The 25,310-nt window shown below is 48.8% G+C and overlaps 1 protein-coding gene across 1 annotated transcript in view; it reads right to left on the bottom strand.

Moving 5' to 3' along the window:
• LOXL2 (lysyl oxidase like 2) overlaps positions 1-25,310 on the bottom strand; it is a 104,946-nt gene that overhangs the window by 13,081 nt on the left and 66,555 nt on the right. Inside the window, exons 7-10 of the mRNA XM_082468884.1 lie at positions 20,015-20,166; positions 7,097-7,264; positions 5,070-5,235; positions 197-440 (exon numbers count right to left, since the gene is read on the bottom strand). Coding sequence (XP_082325010.1) covers positions 197-440; positions 5,070-5,235; positions 7,097-7,264; positions 20,015-20,166 — 730 coding nt within the window. The remainder of the gene's footprint in view (positions 1-196; positions 441-5,069; positions 5,236-7,096; positions 7,265-20,014; positions 20,167-25,310) is intronic.

The raw sequence follows: 25,310 nt of genomic DNA on the forward strand, positions 1-25,310 counted from the left end.
GTGGACCAGGGCCCCCTGGGAAGAGAGAATGGCGTCTGCAAATGTGGGAGGCCAGTGGGCCGTCCCTCCAGCTGGGGAGAACCCCGCCCCCGGGACCGTGTGGCCTCTCGGCTATCCCTAAGTGACCCTGCGATCCTGGACCCCATCTGGGTGCCTCGGGCTGGTGCAGCCTATGGCGCTGGCAGGGAGGGTTCACCTGTGGCAGTCATGCCAGATCCACGCGTGGCGGCCGTTCTTGGGTCGGAAGTCAGACTGGCCATTGTTGTGGATCTGGGAGGAGAAGCGCAAGAGCCGCCGGTAGCCCGTGGTGGGGTTGGTGTTGGCAGCCGAGGCCGCGAGGCAGTTCTCCTCCATGGCGCACTGAAGCATGAACATGGGCCGGTCCTCCAGGTAGGTGCTCTGCTGCACGATCTCTGCGTTGAGGACCAGGTCGGGGGCAGCTGGGAAGGCAGACACAGGATTCAGACAAAGCCAGAGACCCCCCCACCCCTTCCCGAGTAGGTTCCTTCTGATTCCTGAGCTGGCACTAGCCTCCATCCCTGCCGAGCCTCACTGTCTAGAACTGGCTCGTGGTGTCCCCCCTCCAGGTCACCTTCCTTGTGGATCGCTGCCCCCAATTCCTCTCCCCCTTCTCTGCGAGTCCTCCTGGACGCCTCTGCAGAGCCCCGCACATGTGCGCAAAACATTGACAGTTGTTCAACGTGGGTAATGGGTGCACGAGGCTTCGTTGTATTATTTTCTCTCCTTTTGAGTGGCTTGAGGTTGTCCATAATAAAAAGCATATGAAAACAATGAAATTGTGCTGTGCAGAGAGAGAACACTCTTAATACCTTGGTCTGATTCTTCCGGGAATGATACAAATGTATTTTCCACCATGTGTAATATTGTATGTAGATTTATAGTCTGCTAATACTGTTTCCTTTAAAACATAACTTGACATATTCCTTTGTTAATAAATATCCGTTACAACATCCATTTCATGGCTTCATAATATTAAATTCATAACCCTATCCCATACTTTTAGATACAAGGGTTGCCTGGAACCTTTCAGTTAAAGATAAACCTGTGATAAACATCCTGTAGTAAATCTGTGTATGTAACTTTAATTATTTCTTTAGAATATATTTCTATAAATGGAACTGCTGGGGGGCAGGGTGCATACTTTCAAGGCTCTGATGTATATCAGGTTCTACCAGTTTCCACTCGCACTGTTGCTCTACATGAGAGTTCTCCCCCAGGTACCTCTTTTGAAACAAGCTTGGGGACTTCCCTGGTGGCACAGTGGTTAAGAATCCACCTGCCAATTCAGGGGACACGGGTTTGATCCCTGGTCCGGGAAGATCCCACACACCGCAGAGCAACTAAGCCCGTGTACCACAACTACTGAGCCTGAGCTCTAGAGCCTGCGAGCCACAACTACTGAGCCCGCATGCCACAGCTACTGAAGCCTGCGCGCCTAGAGCCTGTGCTCCGCAACAAGAGAAGCCACCGCAATGAGAAGCCCGCGCACCGCAACGAAGAGTAGCCCCCGCTCGCCGCAACTAGAGAAAGCCCGCGCGCAGCAACAAAGACCCAATGCAGCCAAAAATAAATTAATTAAATAAATAAATTTAAAGAAACAAAACAAAACAAGCCTGACTTACTCAATTAGTGCATTGCACATAGCAGGTGTTAAAAAAAAAATCACCCGTGGCTATAATCTATGTTTGCTAAACAAGTGTATTAGAAGGATTAGCTTCTTTACCAAAGGATTAACTGTAAATTTCCCTTTAAAAGTGAGACTGTATTGACCAAAGGATTAACTGTAAATTTCCCTTTAAAAGTGAGATTGCATTGAACATTTCTAGTGTACTTCAATTCACAAAAATGTTGTATGTGCATCATTTACAAGACCCATCCATCTTTTATTTCCTGACAGGTTGCTTGTAAATTTCTGAAGTGGGTGTCATCTGTGAGCTTTGCTTCGCTCAAGTTCACCAATGCCCGGAGCACTCCTCGCTTGTCTGCATCTCCTTCCCACGGTCCCCAGGCTGCACATGGAGCCCAGTAGATTTTCAGTGATGGGGCCCCGCCGCCTCTAGAGAGCAAATCTACCTGCAGGGACTGGGTGTGGAACCGCAGGGGAGTGAAAGGGCACTCAAATGGGATGAGGGGTAGGGAGGCTCCCATCTGCTGAGAACGATTTCCTCTTGGAGGGCGCAGACCGGGATGCAGCATTGCTGGCACTGAGTGTCCTGGGCACACCTTTTTTGAGGGTGTTGTGGTCTCTTATTCATTGTCTGTACACTAGTCAGTACTCACTGGACAGCCCCTCAGCTTCCCTCTGAGCTGGGCAGAGGGGTCTCCACCGGACCCTCCTCTTTCCGAGAGGAGGCCAGCCCTCCCTCCAGCTCAGGAGTCTTAAGGTAACACGGCCTGACTTAGCCGGTAGCTCGCTTTCAGCACCTGCCATGGAATGGGGCCTTGACCTCCCTAACACCCGAAACATCCCCCAGAATCTCATCCGAGGCACGCACTCATCCACCCGTCTATCAAGTATTACAATGAGCACCACGCTAGCCTCTCTGGACAGTGCTAACAAGGAAGGTCCTATACTATGGCAGGAGAGACAGATAGAGCACATATTAATTACGTAATTATAGTCGTGACCAGAGCTTGAAGGAGAAATATGCGGTGTTTTGGGAATTATAACAGGGGACCCAATCTGGGGAGAGGCGTCAGGAAAGACTTCCTTGGAGGCAGTTGCATTTTAGTTGTTCCATGGAGGACGAGCAGAGGTTAGAAGGAACTGCTCTAAGATGCTAATCTCAGTGGCACATGCCGGGCCCCTGAGGCATGAAGGAGGACCAAGGCCTGCGTGTACTGAGGAGGGGTGGGCAGGGAAGGCGGCCTGATATGAGGCCGGGCAACACGTGCCTGTGCAAGATTCTGCGTTCACTTAAGTCGGTGGGAAAGCTTGGACGGGGTTGGAACATGAGGCAGCACAAGCGGGGCACCAGCACTGACCCTGGCTTCAGGGAAGGGAAGCAATGGGAGGTCCCAGGGAGGAGCCTCTGTGGTAACACAGTGTAGAGGGTGGATGGTGGGATGGAAGAAGGTAAAGGGAGTTGAGAAGCTATGGAAAGGTAAAAATCCAGATGGCTAGACTCTGGGGGGTATGATGAGGAAGACAGAGTGATATCAGGGAGAACTTCCAGGTTTAGGATGTAATTGGTTGGATGAGAAAAAGTAATTACAAAGCGTTGCCTGAAGAATATACTTTCTCTTTCTGAATAAAGTATTAAGCCAGATCAGTGCTCCTGGCCCCAGTAACCTTTTCCCCCCTGCAGACTCTGACTGATACCTTCAGTCCAAGCTGAGGGGTTCTCTGAGCAATAGCCCCATGAAGGTCAAATTTTGTCTGCCGTGAGGGTATGACGGACATTGTTGATCTCATAACTCTCAGTCCTCATAATGAGAAGTTCCTTTTGATCTCAGTATCTAGAATAGTGGACTTCTCTTTGACTCATGGGTTTGTTTCTATTGCATACTGTGAATTATATTAATGACCAGGTTTCCCTCTTCCCTTTGGCTGCTAGGAAGCTCACTGTATAATTACAATAGTAAATGTATATGAGTCTATAGCAGTAAATGTATAGGACGGTTTAGTACATATTTTTTATTAACCTCTCTTGGCTCCATTTTGAGCCACTACCTTTTTGCCAATACCTACTTTTTTTTTAATCTGCTTTAATCTTATGCTACCTTGAATTTTATTTAGGTTTACATTATCTTAATTTCCTTTTGGAAAAAATGATATATTATAAATATAAATAAATTATTAAGCTAAGAAAAGTCTCCTGATGAGGGTGAGACCACTTTGCTTGGATGCTCTCCCCTTGGACGGCTGGTAAGGGTGGTCATCTCGCTCTCTCCTCTCAGAAAGGATGCGATAGCTTGTGATGTCTGCCCAGAGAAGCTCGCACTGGAGTTGAGAGTCCTGCCTTACAAGGGTTAGGAGATGCTGCGTGGGTCTAAAAGGGGTTGGTGGGAGAAGTGACTGAGTTCAAGTTTAATCTTCTCCCTAGTTCTCTGTGATGGTAAACAACAGTGCATCACTGTTTCTTAAGTGCTTGTGTGTATTTGTTGTCACATCTAATTTCCAGTTTGTAGGAAAAACAACAAAGACTGTGGATTACAGCAGTTAACTAACTTTGCCAAGATCAGCTAATAGTGGCAGGCAGGGTCTGGTCTGGAGTTCTCTGGCCAGACTCCAGGCCTCTCCTACCTCCCAGGTTCACAAGGGAATCATATGATAAGGCAAGGACAGGGGGATCCAGAGAATAGCACGCCTGCAGTGCTGTCAATGGGTCCTCTCAGCATGGAAGGGAACATACTGAGATGGTCATTCTGAATTCTGGCTGGGGTGGGGGAGGGATTCCCTTCTATATTGTCAAGCTCTTTAAGATTCCCAGGGAGTCACCAGGAGGCTAAATCACCCCCAGGGTGTGAAAACAGACAGGAAATGATCTTTCTTTTTCTTTTTCTTTTTTTTTAGCCACACCGCACACAGCATGCGGGATCTTAGTTCCCCGATCAGGGATCGAACTCGTGCCCCTTGCATTGGGAGCATGGACTCTTAACCACTGAACCGCCAGGGCAGTCCCAGGAAATGATGTACGGAGCAGGGCGGAAGGAAGGAAGCTGACACTCACCAAGCACTTAGCGTGTGCTTCACCTGTTAACCCAGAAGCATGCTCCCCAGAAGAACAAGTTCTTAGCCACTAAATTCGCCCTACGGCCACTTAAATAATCTACAGTGACCCGGCCTTTGAACCCAAGGCTCCCAGACTCCCAAGTCCTCCCTCCTGCCTTCCTCTCCACTGTCATCGGGCAAGATTCCAGGTTGCAGGTGCAGGTAGTTCCTCCTGCCCCGGACTCTTCCACTTAACACGAATCCATCTCTGCTTTCCTCTTTTGCTCGGCTCATAGCAGATGCCTCAGAGCCTTGCAAGGAATCATCAGTGACACTCTGATCCCCTACTGGAGCCTGGCAGGGAGGGTGGGCTATGACACCCAGGAGCTCTCACTTTCTGAGCAGGCAACTCCAGCCCCGTGCTGCACCCCGCCCTCGGGGCAGGCCAAGTCCTCTCCGTCGTGGCGGCAGTGCGCCAGGGACAGCTCTGTTCCTGAGCACTTCACTCCGCTCATGACCACCTTGTTGGCGTTGATATTTCCGTGCCAATACCAGGTCTCCTGGATGAATCAACAACAGCAACAAAATGGGCAGTACGTCACCTAGAATCGTCATTTTCCCATAGTCTATCAAATTTCAGCCTCACAAAAGTCCCAAGCCTTTATGATCCCATTATTCAGATGGAGACAGCCAAGGCACAAAGAGTCACTTACCCAAGTCATGCAGTTTGTTGGTGGCAGTGCGAGTGAGACCCTCACGCTGGATTCTGCCCCTCCCCCCTTCTGGAAAGCACAGCTAAGGGTGTGTTCAATGCTGTGCGTCAGGAATGGCAGCTCATGCTGCCCACTCCCTCCCCCTGAGCCCGGGGCAGACATTACTAATCAATCACAGCACTCTCCTCTAAGCCTGACTGTGCTCTCAGAATCCTTCTCAACACAGTGCTCCAGGAATACACTGCCAATTGATCAGAACTGGCAGGAGAGAAGAAATCTATTCACATATGTCAACAGTTAGTTCCACGTTCATAAATCTCATTGGTTCTGTTTCTCTAAAGAACCTGACTACACACCCTGATCCTCTAGAGAGAAAACTGGGGCCTCGGGAAGGGATAGGGCTTGCAATCAGGGGCGGATTTGGGACTGCCAGGGCCCCTTCACAGCCGCTGCACCCTCCTCCCCGCCGGCCCTTCCCTAAAGGCAGGCCCGTTCACAGCCTCAGCTGTGAGGCCCAGGTGTCTTAGGAACGAGCTGACGGGGAACAGAAATAGCCAGACAGCCACTGTGTTGTAATGAGCACTGTTTTTCGACTCTCCTTGAAGAACCAGAGAGCACCTTGGCTTGTCATAAGCAGTGTTAGCAGAAACATTACATGGCCCTGCGAAGCCAGGCTCCCAGAGGGCCCCGGGTACCGGAGGCCTGCCCCTTCTGGATGCTGGGGTGGGGAGCCACAGGGCAGTCCCTGCTCAGGACTCAGCACCTACCCTGGGCCCTGGGCAGCCCGCAGGCGGCAGTCAGGCTCAGAGAGGCTGCCTGAGTCCTCCCACGTCCCTTCCTAAGAAACCCCTTCCCCGAGCAGGCCAGCTGGGCACAGGGGCTGAAGTCAGGGTTAGCAAAGCAAGATGGGGGAGCTTCAGACATTTTCTGGTTCTGGGAGAAGCTGAAGGAAAGCGTTTAGAGCCAGGATATTGAGGACCTGGGACTATTCATTCCATGTCACGGGGAGGCGTAGAAGGGTGGCTGCTTTGCCCCAGATCATTGTGCAGCCGGCTGGTAGGGCTCCGGTTGGGAATAGACCCGGAGCTGCCGGGCTCCCTCTCCTCCGGCCCCCAGCCTCTCTCTGACAATGTTCCCTCGTAGGATGGGGTCCAGAAAGCAATGACTTTTGAAGCCGAAGCGCTACTTGTCTTTCTCCTGACAGGGGCAGGAGCTTAACTGCCCTCAGCTGAGTCCCTCTCTTTAGGGAAGGGCCGGCGGGGAGGAGGGTGCAGCGGCTGTGAAGGGGCCCTGGACGAGGCTTGGGGATTTACCAGCCAACCAAGGAGAGGATGCGGGGATGTGGTCACCGTGGGGAAGCATGTTCTGGGTGAGCTAAGGCGCCTGCGGGGGTGGGCTGGGTGGGCTCCCCTGCCCCACAGGACTGAGTGGCTTCCGTCTGCAAGAGGCACATCAGGACGGCCGAGGAGGAGCCCTTGGCACAGTGTGAATCCCAGCGCGCAGAGCTGAGACCGTGAAACCAGCGTCCAGAGAGCACGTGACCCACCCAAGGACTCGGGGCTGTGGAGAGCGGCGTGGGAGCCAGGATAAGGCTCTTCCTCCGAGCCCATGGCTCTCTGTCTCCTGGGGTTCGTGGAAGATGGGGGCTGACGAGAGATGGGCAGGATCAGACTGGATGGAGGGTTCAAGGCCCTTGGGGATTTCTCACCTGGAAGGCGTTGCTGGCAAACCCCAGGCCCAGCTGCCGGCAGACCACCATGGCCTCCACGATGCCCCAGTTCTCGCCGCACACTGTCCCCCACACGAGGGACCCGTTCCTCTCCACCAGCACCTCCACTCGGCCCTCGTAGGGGTTTCGGCCCCCGTTCAGGCGCAGCTGTGGAGAGAAAGGAAGGCAAGGAAGAAAGGAAGGCCACGAGGGGAAGGCAGGTTGACGCCCCGCCGTACTGCCCTCAGTCCCAGTTTCCCCAAGGCAGGGGGTCCTGCCTGCGACACAGATCCCGCAGCATCGCTGACAGCCTACTGTGTGCCGCAGGCATCGTGCCCAGCGTGGTCTTCTGTATTCGGTCCCCCGCCCCCGCCCCACCGCAGGCATCCTGGGGCCCTAGAAGCCTGTGCAGCGGGGGAGGCCCACTGACCCCTCTGAGCAGCACAGCAGAATCTGCTTCTGCTGCCCATGCGCCCACCAGGGGGGCTGCTCTTAGATCAGACACTTGGAAGGATGCAGCAAGAGGCCTTAAAATGGTAGAATTCCCTGACTCCTTCCTGGACCCTTTTCTCCTCGCCACACCTCCTGCCCCCAGGTTCCAGCCCCTGATCCCATCTCCTCCCACAGCATCCCCTGCTGTCCTCTCCCGCAGAACTCTCTTCTGAGACCCATACAGCCAGCTGCCTGTCCCACCCGGCACCTCGGAGACCCCAAATCTAACTTGTCCTCTTTTCTCTCTCCACCTAAAGCTGTGCTCTACCTCCCCCTCGTTCCCTATTTCAGTTAAAGCCACTACCATCTGTCCCAGGGGCAGCAAACCGTGTAGTGTGAAAGCAGGCATCACAATATGTAAATGATGGGGCACAGCTGTGTGCCTATAAACCCATATATACAAAAATAGGCAGAGGGATGGGTTTGGACTGCAAGCTGTAGTTTGCCGATCCCGAATCTATTCTGTTAGACAAGCCAGAAATCTGGGTGCAATCCTCAGCATCGTCTTCTCTCTTATCCCCCCACATCCCGTCAAAATCTTCCTCCATAGATTTTATCTCCCAAGTCTCTCTCCGACACACCCTCCTCCCTCCAGCTCCATCCTTACCCTCTCGTCCCAGGCACCATCACCTCTCACCTGAACCAGCCCTCCTCACCTCCTGTTGCCTCTCCTCTTGCCTTCACTGACCCATTCTCCATGCAGACGCCAGAGTCACATTTGAAAAACACCCAACCCCATTCCTCCCCTAGAACACATCCATGGTTTCCCACTGCTCCACTACTCCCCTCCTCATCCTAATCACATGTCTCTCTCCTCCCTGTTCTCTGACCTCCAAGTGCATGGCCTTCTTTCAGTTTCCATGGCTACCTAACTTTCTTGACCATGTCACACAGTAAGTCTCATTTCACACTGAAGCCTATTATATACAGAGGCCCTTTTGCCTGGCTGGTCCCACTCATCTTTCCAATCCTATACCCAATGGCACTTCCCTCTGATGGGGGTCAGTGCCCACTTACACAGTCTATCACTCCCTCTACATCTCCTTCTTAGCATTCTTGACAATTATAATTAAGCTAATTCACAATTTAACATCTGTCTCCTCTGCTAGATTATAAGTGCCAAAGAGCAGAGCTGTCTGGATTACTGGATGATCAATAACTAAGACAGCACCTCCCACATGTTAGGTATATGCCAAGACTATTTTTGGAATGGATGAATACACGATCAGTCTTACGGAATGAAAGCGTGGACCAACTTAAGTGAGCCCAAGCAGGGAGATCTGGAATTTGGGGAAGGGTTCTGAAACTGCAGCCTTTAATCCAGATACCTTACCCTGCTTTCCTTTATGCTTCTCACAATTCATTCCTTTGAGATAAGGCATAACACTTCCAGGAATCCTCAGCTGTTTGTTTTCCGGTCCTTAGCAATGGCACGACCCCTAAGTCACAGGTCTTAATTCTTATGGACTTAGGGGCTGGGAGGGTCACTGAGGTCAGCCGACAAACAGACAAGCCGAGGGCAGACATGATGCTCGATCTACCTGCCACGGTTGTTGAGCGGATGCATGAATGAGGTAGTTCACGTAAAGTGCTCAAACAGGGCCTGGCACCAAGTGAGTGCCGAGAACTATCAGACATCCTCACAGCAATGATCATCATTAGGATGGGAGTCCCAGCAGAAAGCAAACCTCTCTTCAGAGGAGCTAGAAGAGGTCAGAGCAGGCAGGAAGAGGGCTGGCCTTCGGGAGGCTGACATTTGTCTTCCTGGGTGTCTCTGGGCTGAAGGAAACCCCGATGAAGCTGGACACTGGACACTGGATATGCATTGTACATCAGCCATGACTAATATATCTTTGGATCTATGTAAAAACACAAGCAGATAAGATGGGCAGAGCCATCAAGAAAGTCCTAGAAGGGCCTGAACCTCAGCAGGAGGCGAGTCACCCAGCTCCAACATGCAGGGGAAGGCCAGCAGCCCTTGGACAGGGTGCGCCTTCAACCCATCCGGGATGTCTCTAGAGGTAACTTCAAGCCATCCCCTCTGCTTATTTGAGACCTAATAAAGGCCTGTATTTTACCATATACTTCCTTTATGTGCTTACTGAACTCTGCCGGTAATGCTGGCACCTCCCGAGAGATGAAATGAATTGTGCATAATTCACAGGATCCATTCATTCATCCAGTATTTATTGAGCTTTTACTATATGACAGGCCCAACGCTCAGTGCTGGGAAATTCACAGGCAGGCTTTCAGAGCACTTAACGTGTCTCAGGCCCTGTGCAAGCTCTTTATGGACATTCGTTCCTCACAGCACCCCTAGGAGGCAGCAGTACCATGTCATCCAAATTTCACAGATGAGAAAGTAGAGTCTCAGATACAGTAAGTGTCTCTTAACTACCATGCTAGACCACCTCCAAACCATGTACGTAAGCCCCCTTCTCCAGGGATGCTTTTGTCCCAAAGCAGGGACCACCAAGCCAGAACTGAGGACCGACTCACACTCAGGTTAGAGGATGGAGCACTCCTGCTGGGAGGTTGGGGCCCTGGAGCCTGGGCTTATGTTCTGAGGCTTTTCCTGTCCACTGGGGTCAGACTGAGCCCTAAGGTTTAGGATACTCACTAAGGCACCTAATTTTGTGCCTTGTGAAAACCAACTCCGGTCGCCTCTGAGCGGCTACAGCCTTGGCAAGGAGCGGTCTGCCAGCCCCCCACGCATGTCCCCTCTCCCGACCCGCCTGGCCCCCTGAGTCTCTGGCCTTCTGGCCCGAGGACACTCTGTGTCCTGGATAGACAGACAGTGGGGACGTGATGGCGACCGCAGGCCTCTCCTCTAGGCCTCGGGCTGAGCCCTCTAACAGCTTGGGTCCTGATTTAGGAGCCTGGAGCCTCCCTTCTCTTTGGGAGGTCCAAGTCCTTTCCCCGTCCCCTCGGTGTGGTTTCTAGAATCTCACCGCCGAGCCTGGTGGAGCTGCAGGCCGGCATAGGGGCGCATGCTGGGGAGGTGGAGGCCGTGAGTGAGGACCCCTCCCGGGGGCCGTGTTGGCACTGAGGTTCGGAACGCCAGTGGGCGGTGATGATTAAAAGCAGAATGGCGATCGGTTCAAGATGGCGGAGTAGAAGGACGTGCTCTCACTCCCTCTTCTGAGAGCACCGGAATCACAACTAACTGCTGAACAATCATCGACAGGAAGCCACTGTATCTCACCAAAAAAGACACCCCACATCCAAAGACAAAGGAGAAGCCCCATTGAGATGGTAGGAGGGGCGCAATCACAATAAAATCAAATCCCGTAACTGCTGGATGGGTGACCACAAACTTGCGAACAATTATACCACAGAAGTCCACCCACTGGAGTGAAGGTTCTGAGCCCCACGTCAAGCTTCCCAACCTGGGGGTCCGGCAACGGGAGGAGGAATTCCTAGGGATTCAGACTTCAAAGTCCAGCGGGACTTGATTGCAGGACTTTGACAGGACTGGGGGAAACAGAGACTTCACTCTTGGAGGGCACACACAAAGTAGTGTGCACATCGGGACCCAGGGAAAGGAGCGGTGACCCCATAGGAGACTGAACCAGACCTACCTGCTAGTGTTGGAGGATCTCCTGCAGAGGCAGGGGGTGGCTGTGTCTCACCATGAGGACAAGGACACGGGCAGCAGAAGTTCTGGGAAGTACTCCTTGGCGTGAGCCCTCTCAGAGACCGCCATGAGCCCCACCAAAGAGCTGTGTAGGCTCCAGTGTTGGGTCGCCTCAGGCCAAACAACAAACAGGGAGGGAACCCAGCCCCACCCATTAGCAGACAAGCAGATTAAAGTTTTCCTGAGCTCTTCCCACCAGAGTAACAGTCAGCTCTACCCACCGCCAGTCCCTCCCATCAGCAAACTTGCACAAGCCTCTTAGATAGCCTCATCCACCAGAGGGCAGACAGCAGAAGCAAGAAGAACTACAATCCTGCAGCCTGTGGAACAAAAACCACAATCACAGAAAGATAGACAAGATGAAAAGGCAGAGGGCTATGTACCAGATGAAGGAACAAGATAAAACCCCAGAAAAACAACTAAATGAAGCAGAGACAGGAAACCTTACAGAAAAAGAATTCAGAATAATGATAGTGAAGATGATCCAGGACCTTGGAAAAAGCATGGAGGCAAAGATCGAGAAGATGCAAGAAATGTTTAACAAAAACCTAGAAGAATTAAAAAAACAAACACCTAGAAGAATTAAAGAACAAACAGAGATGAACAATACAATAACTGAAATGAAAAATACACTAGAAGGAATCAACAGCAGAATAACTGAGGCAGAAGAACGGATAAGTGACCTGGAGACAGAATGGTGGAATTCACTGCCGCGGAACAGAATAAAAAAAAAAAGAATGAAAAGAAGTGAAGACAGCCTAAGAGACCTCTGGGACAACATTAAACGCAACAACATTCACATTATAGGGGTCCCTTAAGGAGAAGAGAGAGAGAAAGGACGTGAGAAAATATTTGAAGAGATTATAGTCGAAAACTTCCCTAACATGGGAAAGGAAATAGCCACCCAAGTCCAGGAAGCGCAGAGAGTCCCAGGCAGGATAAACCCAAGGAGAAACACGCCGAGACACACAGTAATCAAATTGACAGAAATTAAAGACAAAGAAAAATTATTGAAAGCAACAAGGGAAAAACAACAAATAACATACAAGGTAACTCCCTTAAGGTTAACAGCTGATTTCTCAGCAGAAACTCTACAAGCCAGAAGGGAGTGGCATAATATATTTAAAGTGATGAGAGGGAAGAACCTACAACCAAGATTACTCTACCCCACAAGGATCTCATTTAGATTCCACGGAGAAATCAAAAGCTTTACAGACAAGCAAAAGCTAAGAGAATTCAGCACCACCAAACCAGCTCTTCAACAAATGCAAAAGGAACTTCACTAAGTGGGAAACACAAGAGAAGAAAAGGACCTACAAAAACAAACCCATAACAATTAAGAAAATGGTAGTAGGAACATACATATCGATAATTACCTTAAACGTGAATGGATTCAATGCTCCAAACAAAAGACACAGGCTTGCTGAATGGATACAGAAACAAGACCCATATATATGCTGTCTACAAGAAACTCACTTCAGACCTAGGGACACATACAGACTGAAAGTGAGGGGATGGAAAAAGATATTCCATGCAAATGGAAATCAAAAGAAAGCTGGAGTAGCAGTACTCATATCAGATAAAATAGACTTTAAAATAAAGAATGTTACAAGAGACAAGGAAGGACACTACATAGTGATCAAGGGATCAATCCAAGAAGAAGATATAACAATTATAAATATACATGCACCCAACATAGGAGCACCTCAATACATAAGGCAACTGCTAACAGCCATAAAAGGGGAAATCGACAGTAACACAGTAATAGTGGGGGACTGTAACACCTCACTTACACCAATGGACAGATCATCCAGACAGAAAATTAATAAGGAAAAACAAGCTTTAAATGACACAATAGACCAGAGAGATTTAATTGATATTTAGAGGACATTCCATCCAAAAACAGCAGATTACACTGTCTTCTCAAGTGCGCACAGAACATTCTCCAGGATAGATCACATCTCGGGTCACAAATCAAGCCTCAGTAAATTTAAGAAAATTGAAATCGTATGAAGCATCTTCTCTGACCACAACGCTGTGAGATTAGAAATGAATTATAGGGAAAAATACGTAAAAAACATAAACACATGGAGGCTAAACAATACGTTACTAAATAACCAAGAGATCACTGAAGAAATCAAAGAGGAAATCAAAAAATACCTAGAGACAAATGACAATGAAAACACGACGATCCAAAACCTATGGGATGCAGCAAAAGCAGTTCTAAGGGGAAGTTTACAGCAATACAAGCCTATCTCAAGAAACAAGAAAAATCTCAAATAAACAATCTAACCTTACACCTAAAGGAACTAGAGAAAGAAGAATAAACAAAACCCAAAGTTAGTAGAAGGAAAGTAATCATAAATGTCAGAGCAGAAATAAATGAAATAGAAACAAAGAAAACAATAGCAAAGATCAATAAAACTAAAAGCTGGTTCTTTGAGAAGGTAAACAAAATTGATAAACCATTAGCCAGACTCATCAAGAAAAAGAGGGAAAGGACTCAAATCAATAAAATTAGAAATGAAAAAGGAGAAGTTACAACAGACACCGCAGAAATACAAAGCATCCTAAGAGACGACCACAAGCAACTCTATGCCAATAAAATGGACAACCTGGAAGAAATGGACAAATTCTTAGAAAGTTATAACCTTCCAAGACTGAACCAGGAAGAAATAGAAAATATGAACAGATCAATCACAAGTAATGAAATTGAAACTGTGATTAAAAATCTTCCAACAAACAAAAGTCCAGGACCAGATGGCTTCACAGGTGAATTCTATCAAACATTTAGAGAAGAGCTAGCACCCATCCTTCTCAAATGCTTCCAAAGAATTGCAGAGGAAGGAACACTCCCAAACTCATTCTATGAGGCCATCATCACCCTGGTACCCAAACCACACAAAGATACTACAAAAAAAGAAAATTACAGACCAGTATCACTGATGAACAAAGATGCAAAAATCCTCACCAAAATACTAGCAAACAGAATCCAACAACACATTAAAAGGATCATACACCACGATCAAGTGGGATTTATCCCAGGGATGCAAGGATTCTTCAATATATGCAAATCAATCAATGTGATATACCATATTAACAAATGGAAGAATAAAACCCATATGATCATCTCAGTAGATGCAGAAAAAGCTTTTGACAAAATTCAACACCCATTTATGATAAAAACTCTCCAGAAAGTGGGCATAGAGGGAACCTCCCTCAACATAATAAAGGCCATATATGACAAACCCACAGCAAACACCATTCTCAATGGTGAAAAACTGGAAGCATTTCCTCGAAGATCAGGAACCAGACAAGGACATCCATTATAGCCACTATTATTCAACATAGTTTTGGAAGTCCTAGCCATGGCAATCAGAGAAGGAAAGAAATAAAAGGAATACAATTTGGAAAAGAAGAAGTAAAACTGTCACTGTGTGCAGAAGACATGATACTATATATAGAGAATCCTAAAGATGCCACCAGAAAACTACTATAGCTAATCAATGAATTTGGTAAAGTTGCAGGACACAAAATTAATGCACAGAAATCTCTTGCATTCCTATACACTAATGATGAAAAATCTGAAAGAGAAATTAAGGAAACACTCCCATTTACCATTGCAACAAAAAGAATAAAATACCTAGGAATAAACCTACCTAGGGAGACAAAAGACTTGTGTGCAGAAAACTATAAGACACTGATGAGAGAAATTAAAGATGATATAAACAGATGGAGAGATATACCATGTTCCTGGATTGGAAGAATCAATATTGTGAAAATGACTATACTATCCAAAGCAATCTACACATTCAATGCAATCCTTATCAAATTACCAATGACATTTTTTACAGAACTAGAACAAAAAATCTTGAAATTTGTATGGAGACACAAAAGACCCCGAATAGCCAAAGCAGCCTTGAGGGAAAAAAACGGAGCTGGAGGAATCAGACTCCCTGACTTCAGACTATACTACAAAACTACCGTAATCAAGACAATATGGTACTGGCACAAAAACAGAAATATAGATCAATGGAACAGGATAGAAAGCCCAGAGATAAACCCACACACCTGTGGTCAACTAATCTATGACAAAGGAGGCAAGGATATACAATGGAGAAAAGACAGTCTCTTCAATAAGTGGTGCTGGGAAAACTGGGCAGCTACACGTAAAAGAATGAAATTAGAACGCTCCCTAACACCATACACAAAAATAAACTCAAAATGGATTAGAGACCTAAATGTAAGACTGGACACTATAAAACTCTTAGAGGAAAACATAGGAAGAACATTCTTTGACATAAATCACAGCAAGATCTTTTTTGATCCACCTCCTAGAGTAATGGAAGTAAAAACAAAAATAAACAAATGGGACCTAATGAAACTTAAAAGCTTTTGCAAAGCAAAGGAAACCATAAAGAAGGTGAAAAGACAACCCTCAGAATGGGAGAAAATATTTGCAAACGAATCAACGGACAAAGGATTAATCTCCAAAATACATAAACAGCTCATGCAGCTCAATATTAAAAAACCAAACAACCCAATCAAAAAATGGGCAGAAGACCTAAATAGACATTTCTCTAAAGAAGACATACAGATGGCCAAGAAGCACATGAAAAGATGCTCAACACCACTAATTATTAGAGAAATACAAATCAAAACTACAATGAGGTATCACCTCACACCAGTTATTATGGGCATCGTTAGAAAATCTACAAACAACAAATGCTGGAGAGGATGTGGAGAAAAGGGAACCGTCTTGCACTGTCGGTGCAAATGTAAATTGATACAGCCACTATGGAGAACAGTATGGAGGGTCATTAGAAAACTAAAAATAGAATTACCATATGACCCAGCAATCCCATTACTGGGCATATACCCAGAGGAAACCATAATTCAGCAAGACACATGCACCCCAATGTTCATTGCAGCACTATTTACAATAGGCAGGTCATGGAAGCAACCTACATGCCCATCGACAGATGAATGGATAAAGAAGATGTGGTACATATATACAATGGAATATTACACAGCCATAAAAAGGAACGAAATTGGGTCATTTGTAGAGACGTGGATGGATCTAGAGACTGTCATACAGAATGAAGTAAGTCAGAAAGAGAAAAGCAAATATCGTATACTAACGCATATATGTGGAACTCAGAAACATGGTACAGATGAACCGGTTTGCAGGGCAGAAATAGAGGCACAGATGTAGAAAACAAACGTATGGACACCAAGGGGGGGAAGTGGTGAGGGGGGTGGGGAGATTGGGACTGACATATATACACTAATATGTATAAAATGGGTAACTAATAAGAACCTGCTGTACAAAAAATAAAATAAAATTCAAAAATTCAAAAAAAAAGCGCAGAATGACTTTTAATTGGGTTTATCATTATTTTTTATCTCCCTACAGACTATGCCCTGTCTTACTGACTGCACTGGGGGCTGATAGCTACCTCCGCTACCCCTTTCATAGGCCACTGCCCCCCATTTTGTTGCCCCAAGGTCAGTGAAAGATGAAGATGGGGGAGCCTAAAGAACCCACAGTTCACACTTGGTCCCACTACCAGAGAGCAGTGGGGCCCCAAGATTAAGTCTCAATGTGAAGGCTCCTGTCTCAAGCGCTCTCTCTGGGAGGGTCCCTGTCCTTTGTCCACCACTGCCTGTGCAGCCAAAGTTTGTTGGCCATGTGTTCCTGTCCTAGGTTCTAGAGCCAACAGAAGTCTGAGAGGCTCTGGCTGAAGAATGTGCCTGCACACTGACTCCGGGGCAAGGAAAACTCGGGGTCACCAGTGGGGAGCTGGGGCTTCTCCTTGAAGCACTTCCCAAAGCTCCAAGCTGTGGCCGTGCATCCAAGGCTAAGCAAGCCTGGAGCAGCCTCCGTAACAGGGAGCAGGGTTCCATCACCCCAGGAGGAATCCAGGCACCTCAAGATGCATTGGGAGCCTTTTCTCATTTTCTAGAAAACTCTGGAGGGCACAAAAGAGGCCAGCCATGAAGTTCAAACTCAGCCCAGGACATAGCTCTCTATTTCCACGGCCCCCCTCCTGGGTGTCCCATTCTGGAAGTGGCCTGGCGCAATGCTCTGACTCTACCAGCATTGGTGGAACCCCAAGAGGCCTCGGGGTCAGCCAGGAGCCTCTGGCCTGCACCCTCTCCACCTCATTACCCTTCAAGGATGTCAGGAGAGGTCAATCCTCCTCCACTGTTTTTTTTAAAACAACCCAAGGCATTTCTTTTTTCCTATTCCTTTGATTCTCGGTGGCAGCAGTATGGGGTTTGAAAGAAGGGAGTGAAGTGCAGGCAGCTGAAGTTTTCTGAGCATGAATAGGGAAAACAAAACACCCACTTCCAGCCAGTGGGGCATGGCGAGGCCGCCCTGTGTTTTGATAACGTTGTGGTTCACCAGTCCCACACCTATTTTTGGAGGTGGCGGGTAGGAAGCGAGGTAACACAACCCAGATGTTAACATGAAAGCAAGCAGGGGCATTCTACAACTCACATTCCACATGTGGGCTTGGTCCTGCTACCCAGTCAGGGCCAGGCTCACAGTTCAGAGGGGAGCTAGAGGTCAGCAAAGGTGCCAGGGCCCCTGCGTGGATTAGCTCGCCTGGTAAACCCACCTGCCAGTCCCAGAGCCTCCCTGCCTCGGCGTCTCACCCCAGCAATGAAAGAAACGCAGCTCTGCTGTGGCTGGATGGACAAAACCACCCGGTTCCAAGCCTCTGAGTTTTATTAGTCATTCAATAGAAAAGTCAATTTCCTAATGAACTGCAGGCTGGAAGGGAAGCTAGGAATCACCTCTCTCACCTCTTTATTTTCTGAGGAGAAACTGAAACCTTAAAGAGATTAATTAAGGAATCAGCTAGTGTGTGATTGTTATGAACTGACTTGTGTCCTCCAAAAAATTCATATGCTGAAGCTCTAACCCCCATGTTAGTTCAAATGTGACTCACAGTTCAAATGTGACTCACTTGGAGATAGGGCCTTTCAAGAAGTAACTAAGGTTAAATGAGATCATATGGATGGGCCCTAATCCAATAGGACTGGTTTCCTTAGAAGAGAAAGAGACACCAGGGATGTGTGTGCACAGAGGAAAGGCCATATGAGGACACAGTGAGAAGGTGGCCGTCTGCAAGCCAAGGGGAGAGGCCTCAAGAGAAACCAACCCTGCGGACACCTTGATCTTGGACTTCCATCCTCCAGACTATGAGAATATAAATTTTTACTGTTCAAGCCACCCAGTCTGTGGTACTTTGCTATGGCAGCCCCAGCAAACTAACACAGTGATAAAGCTTGGGAGTCTTGATTTTTCTGCTCAGCGGTGTTACCAATGCCCTTGGGAGCCCCAAGGCAGGCCCTGCAGAAGCCTGGCCCACTGCCATGGGAGACGGCTCATACAGCCCACAGGGATTTCTTTCAGAGGTGACATCCTTCTTTTCCTTCCCGGGGGATAGAAATGGCAGATCCAGGCGTAAAACTCTCCCACGCCCTATGCTTGAGCGCTGGGCTCATCTTTTAGAGCCTGGAGGGCCCATGAAAGGGTGAGGGCTGTTTGTGCTGGGAGTGTGGTGCCCCCACTGGCATGAGTGGGCACATGGGCAAGCTCAGCTCCACCCACCATAAAACCCTCCTGGAAAACTTCACTTTCTTTGGCCTAGGTCTTTCCTTTGGGTTGAAAACCCCATTCCACCCAAGTCCAATCTGTCTGAAGAGAATGGTGCCCCAGCATACTGGGACTCTTGGCACGTCAGCTTTTATAGGTCTGTTATGGCTTTCTTGGAATGCTGCTCAGCAATTACAGATGGCAAGCCCTCCCTGCAGCTGTGGGGCTGTGGCCCACGCTCCTTCTCACCCCCAAGCAAATGCCTGGCTTGGCTGAGGGCTGTTGGGTTCACATTTTTGGCCCCATTGGGCGGTGAACTGTTGTGGCTGACCAGTTCAGTAGTGCCTTTGACATGCTGGTGCCAAGGTCAAGAATCACTGTCAGAGCAGGCACCTGGCTGGGGAGCCATTCTGTACCCTGATGTGTCTGCATTTGCTCATCTTAAAAATAAGCCTTCAAGAAGTTCTTTCAATGTGCCAGCGCTGTACCAAATTCATGGTTTAGTGAAGAGCATTAAATAGGGTTTACCAGGCCTTTTTGTAGGATTGGATGGACGACCTCCTGGCAAAGAGGAGTTCTTCCTGTTGGCTACTCCTGTGGGAAAGGTCACCCACACGAGGGGACACGGTGCAGGTTTTTAGAGACCCCATCTCAGGAAGGGAGGGATGTGCCTCGGACATAACGCTGTAAAGGTTCCCTTTTCTTTCCCTCTGGAAGCCAAAATACAGTCTTCGGTCCCCAGATACTACCTGTATTGTGCTTAGATCTGTGTGATTTGCAGACCTGCTGTAATGTGGTTCCTCTGGGCTCTTGGAAAGGGCTTTTGCCAAGGGCACCACAGATGCTGTAGACCTTGAATCCCTCGCAGGAAGGACTGAGTTACAATCACCCTGTATGTCCAGCCCCAGTGCAGGGCGTGGCGCACAGTGGATCCCCAACATTTGCCAGTAAGGCCAGTGGAGCTTATCCATGTGTCCTTTCATTTGGCTCCTCCACCAAGGCCAGGTGACGGTCACCACCAGTGAGAGCAGCAGAGCCTGACAACTTTCTGAGCTCATCATCAGAGCACTCTACGACCACCTGTTGGAAAGCCTTAGCCTGAGGCCACCTGGTCTACATTTTCTGGGGCTTCAGTGACCAAAATAGAACACAGTTCCCTCTGGGCGCCCGGGCTCCTTACCCTTTTCTGGAAGCCCATGGCGGGGATGTTACATCTCACACCAGCATCTTCTTCATGGTTGCAGCCCTGAGACTCAGCATTGAACTTGCAGTCTATGATGGACTTCTCGTTCCCGGTGCACTCGATTTCGTTGAGGTGGATGGGTCCTATCCCTGGGGATGGAAAATGCACACAGGCTATGAGAGCTTCTCGGATGGGAAAGAAAGTTCCAGACAATAAGAACATGCCTCTCCCATCCTCAAAACCCTCCCAACCACCTCCTATAATCAGCTCGATGACCCAGGCCTCTTCTACCTGGAGAGAATTTTTTCTTGTCTTGGGAATCATTTCTGCCATGAGAAGAAACAAAAGTTGCTACTAACTTGTGTGACCTTGACCAACTCACTCAGCCTCTCTGAATATCGTTTTCTCACTGAAATAAAGGGGTTGGACTACGGGACAACATTCCAGGCACTGATGAACCTGAAAGGGGTGACTGTCGCTGTGTGGTCAGGCTCCCTGCAGGAAAGAGATGGCATTCTCAAATTGGATGATCTGAGTTAGAGAAAGAGATTTTAAAAATAAAGGTATGGACAGAGCGTGGGGAAATCACAAAATCACAGTGGACACTCCAGTACTTGTGGGCTGATAACCCTGGGGCACAGAGGCCACCCCCAGACCTGCAGGAGTAAAGGGAGGGTGCCAATATCTGGCCCAGGAGAGCAAAAAGGCCATGTGGGGAGGCCACCTTTGAAGAGCCGTTACCCTGGGTGGAGGGACACCGTGGCCCACAAGGAGAATAAAGACCTGGCCCCTCCACTCTCCCCAACTCCAGTCTCCCCCAGGGCTCTCAGCTGGCCACACCCAAGCTTGCCTCCCAGGACCCTGGACCATGTGGGCAAGGTGGAGAGTGGAGCTGTAAGGGCAGATGGAAGACGTTCAGCAAGGACCTCTAGGGTGCATGTGGGAAGCTTCCCTTACAGGCACCGGGATGACAAGGGGGGAACCTCCCACTGCTGGGGAGAGGGAATTCCGTCTGTCCAGCATTCAGCTCAGCTCAGCTCACAGACCCACCTCTCCTCTGTCTTGCCCATCAAGATGGATCCAAGTCCAGTTCCTTCCGGGAGCTCCTGACTGCCTCGAAGCCCGCCTTGGACCCTGTCTTGCCCTGCGTTCCCCTCTCTCTCCTGATTCTCACCATCCCCCTCTGGTTCGGGTCGGTCCCCCAGCACCCAAACGTGCTAAAATCTCCCACGTTTACAACGACCCTCCCCTGACCCTACACCTCCCTCTGGCCTGTCACTTTCCTCCCCTTCAGGGAGAACTTCTGGAAAGACTCATCTGCTTTTGTCCTTTCTAATTCCAGCAGGAGGGCCTTCTCCAATCTGTTTTTCCGCCCGCACATCCCCATCTCAGGGAGTGGCACCTCCATCCACCTGGCCGTTCTCACCAGAACCCGGAGGCACCGCCTCCTCCTTTATCACAGACAAGCAATCCTTCACCATGTTCTGTTCGCTCCCCCCAAATCTCGGTGCTTTTCATTTCTGCCACCACGACACTAGTCCAACCCTGTCATCTCCCAGTAGGACGAATGAAATAGCCTCTAGTCTCCCTCCGGCTTTCTTAGTCCAAAACATTTGCCACGCACAGCCCAAGAGATTTTTTAATGCACATTGAATCATGTCACCGCCTGTCTTAAATCCCTGTGATGGCTTCTCACTGCACTTCAGGGTAAAATCCACAGTCCCCAGATGGTCCAAACAGGGATAGGCCTCCACTTAGCGTTTCAGCTCTGCCTGCTCCTCCCCAGCTCGGCCACACCAGTCTCCCTTTGGCTGTTTCATTGAGCCAAGCATTTCCCTCTGCCTGGACCTTCTTCCTTCCTCTCCTCAGCAGCGAACTCCTGCTCATCCTTCAGGGCTCAGCTTTGATGGCACAGCCTTTCTGAGCCGCATCTAAGCTGGGTCCCCTCGGGTAGCCTCCACTGAGCGCTTTGCTTCACACTGCACTCAAGTGCCTCCCTGTTCAACGTCTGTCTGCTTCCCCACTGGGTTGGAGGCCCCACGAGGGCAGGCACTATATCTGTGTGCTTTGTGAATTCCCAACAAGAGCCTGGCAAATAGGAAGTGTTGCAAGCAGCATCTGAATGGATGTCCTTGACTTCACTAAGTGCCTGCTGATGTCAGCCTCTGTGCCAGGTGTTGGGAACTCACAGAGGAATCAAGGCAGGCCCTGTCATGACAAGCTCACAGTTAGTGCCTGGGGGAGGCAGACACTTACTTACACAAAGACCTGTAATATCATGTGGTAAATGATAAAGATGGAGGTGACTTCCTGTGCTTTGGAGTCCAAAGGAGGGACCCTTGGCTCTTGGTTTCTGGAGACACCTGGTATCTAGGCTCACTGAGCCTAAAAATTAACTTCTAGGAGCAACCCACTGTAATAGGTAAGAGACAAGTTTCCATTTCCTTGGAAATTCAGAAATGATGAAGCTTCCAATTCCTTGGAATTTTATAAAATTTATAAAAACACATCAGTCACTATGGCTGGAAATATCCAAGGACTCAGAGCAGAAAGGCTATGCAAAATACAGATCCCCAACAGAGACTATGAAGCAAGCAGGGCCACAGCTCATGAATTAAGATGGGCTCAGAAACACAGAGCAACCTTGGATTTGAGTATCCAGTTAGAGCAGTGGCTTGTTTGATGATTGTGAGGATAGTGATGATGGTGATAATGGCAATGATGACAGTGATGATGGTACTGGTGGTAATGATGATGGTGTTGTTGGTGGTGGTGATGATGATGGTGGTGGTGATGATGATGACGATGATGATGGCGATGATGGTGATGATGGTGATAATGGCAATGATGACAGTGATGGTGGTACCGGTGGTAATGATGATGGTGTTGGTGGTGGTGGTAATGATGATGGCGATGATGGTGATGATGGTGATGATGGTGATAATGGCAATGATGACAGTGATGATGGTACTGGTGGTAATGGTGGTGGTGTTGGTGGTGGTGGTGATGATGATGGTGGTGGTGATGGTGATGATGATGATGATGGTGATGATGGTGATAATGGCAATGATGACAGTGATGATGGTACTAGTGGTAATGATGATGGTGTTGGTGGTGGTGGTGATGATGATGGTGGTGATGATGACGATGATAATGGCGATGATGGTGATGATGGTGATAATGGCAATGATGACAGTGATGATGGTACTGGTGGTAATGATGATGGTGTTGGTGGTGGTGATGATGGTGGTGATGGTGATGGTGATGATGGCGATGATGGTGATGATGGTGTTAATGGCAATGATGACAGTGATGATGGTACTGGTGGTAATGGTGGTGGTGTTGGTGGTGGTGGTGATGATGGTGGTGATGGTGATGGTGATGATGATGATGATGGTGATGATGGTGATAATGGCAATGATGACAGTGATGATGGTACTGGTGGTAATGATGATGGTGTTGGTGGTGGTGGTGATGATGGTGGTGATGGTGATGATGATGATGATGATGATGGTGATGATGATGATTATGATGATTATGGTGGTGGAGATGGTACCTAATATTTATTGAGCACTCACTATGTGTTGGATTCTGTCCTAAACACATTGTTTATATTAACTCATTTAATCACCCCAACAAAATGGTCCCCACAGGGGACCAAAGATGAAGTAACTGGGCTGATGGAGGAACCAGTATTCAAACCAGGCAGTCTGACCCCACAGCACGATCTTCCTGAGTTTCTGAAGCTCATTCAGGAGAGTCAGGAGAGGAAACCCTCCGCTGGAAAAGAGCAGAAGTTTGCTCTGGGAAAGAGTTGAGCTGTTGGAAGCGCCTATGTTCCCCTTCACCTAGGAGTGCTGCCTCTGCCTCCTGCCCCCTGGAACCCCTCCTCCTTTCTGCCCATTTAGCAGAGGCCTGCCTTCAAGGATCACTGTGAGTCCTTCCTCCTTTGTGGCTCAGCTTGAACAACCTCACCCTCGTCTGCAGCATTTACTTTTTACGCCCCTCCCTGGCTCACAAGGCAATGGAGCTGGGCGCTCAGCCTGAGAGTGGATGCAGCCTGTGTCTCCTTGGGCAGTGATGGAACCTTTAGGAACTCCACTTTCCTCATCTGTAAAGGGCAATGACAATATCTATCTTGCATGGTTGGGATTATTAGGACTGAATGAGACCAAGTGTGTCAAGTTACCAGGGACTCAGTAAATAGTAAGAATTATTATCAGGATTATTTCTTATATATCATCACCTACTTGTTAGTGTAAAAGCGCTTTGACTGGGGTTATTTCTTGTTTCTCTCACTTGACATGACCCCTGGAGAGCAGAAACCATTACTATAAATGTTTGTGGAATAAATGAATTCTCTGTTCCAGGCTCCAGCCCAAACAGTACTCAATGGACGCGTACAGATTGCTAGACTACAGGACTGGACAGGAGAGAAAAGATTCACGCAAGAGCCTAACACGCTTTAGACTCCAACTAACAACTGGTTAGTCTCCTTCTGGCCTAACTTATGTAAACTGACATCTGTGGCTGTCTACAGACACCTGGGGATGAGGCCCCAGAGGGCAGGGCCCACTTTCCTGAAGCATGCACATTCGTGGCACACCAGGGCAGAGCACAGAGGTGGGAGGACCAGGGTTTCTTACCCTCTTCCCCACACCACCCAGTTCTGCGGTGGGTTGGGCAGGGTGTGAGGTGTCGCTGAAGTACACTGGCCTGGGTGTCCAGCCCAGCCCTCGTCCAGTGGCGTCTCTGGGCTCTTGGCTCCTTTTGTCAAGCTGGGTTTGACCTGCTGCATCCTGACTCCAGCTTTCCCCTCCTCCTGGGTTCTGGACTGTCCTCTGAATTCCTCCCAGTCATGATGCCTCCCCCCACCTTCACCTTGGCCTTGCTCGTCCCCCATGTGCAAACCCTGGCCCTGGTGACCACAGGCCTGGGGCAGGAGCAGGATGTTGGGGAGAAGCCCAATGCTAGAACAATGTTATGGACTTGGGACCCACAAACAACTCTGCAGGTTGCCATCAGATTTTGAAGATCACAGTAGAATAGACTAGGACAACGCACAGTGTTTTGCAAGTTATAAAGGTAAGCATTGTTTCCAGAGACTTATGTTTCGGCTTTACTTGCATGTGCTGTCAGTACTTCTGATGGGCGGTTTCAAGCAAAAGGGTCTGAAAGGCACTGCTCTGGAGCTGCCCCATCCAGCGCAGCAGCTGCCACCTCGCCGAGCACTTGGCATGTGGCCAGTCCAGACCTAGATGGGCTGTAAGTGCAAAACGCAGCCTGCATTTCA

Source organism: Balaenoptera physalus (genome assembly GCF_965194825.1).
Source record: "Balaenoptera physalus genome assembly, chromosome: 7".
Classification (NCBI taxonomy): domain Eukaryota; kingdom Metazoa; phylum Chordata; class Mammalia; order Artiodactyla; family Balaenopteridae; genus Balaenoptera; species Balaenoptera physalus.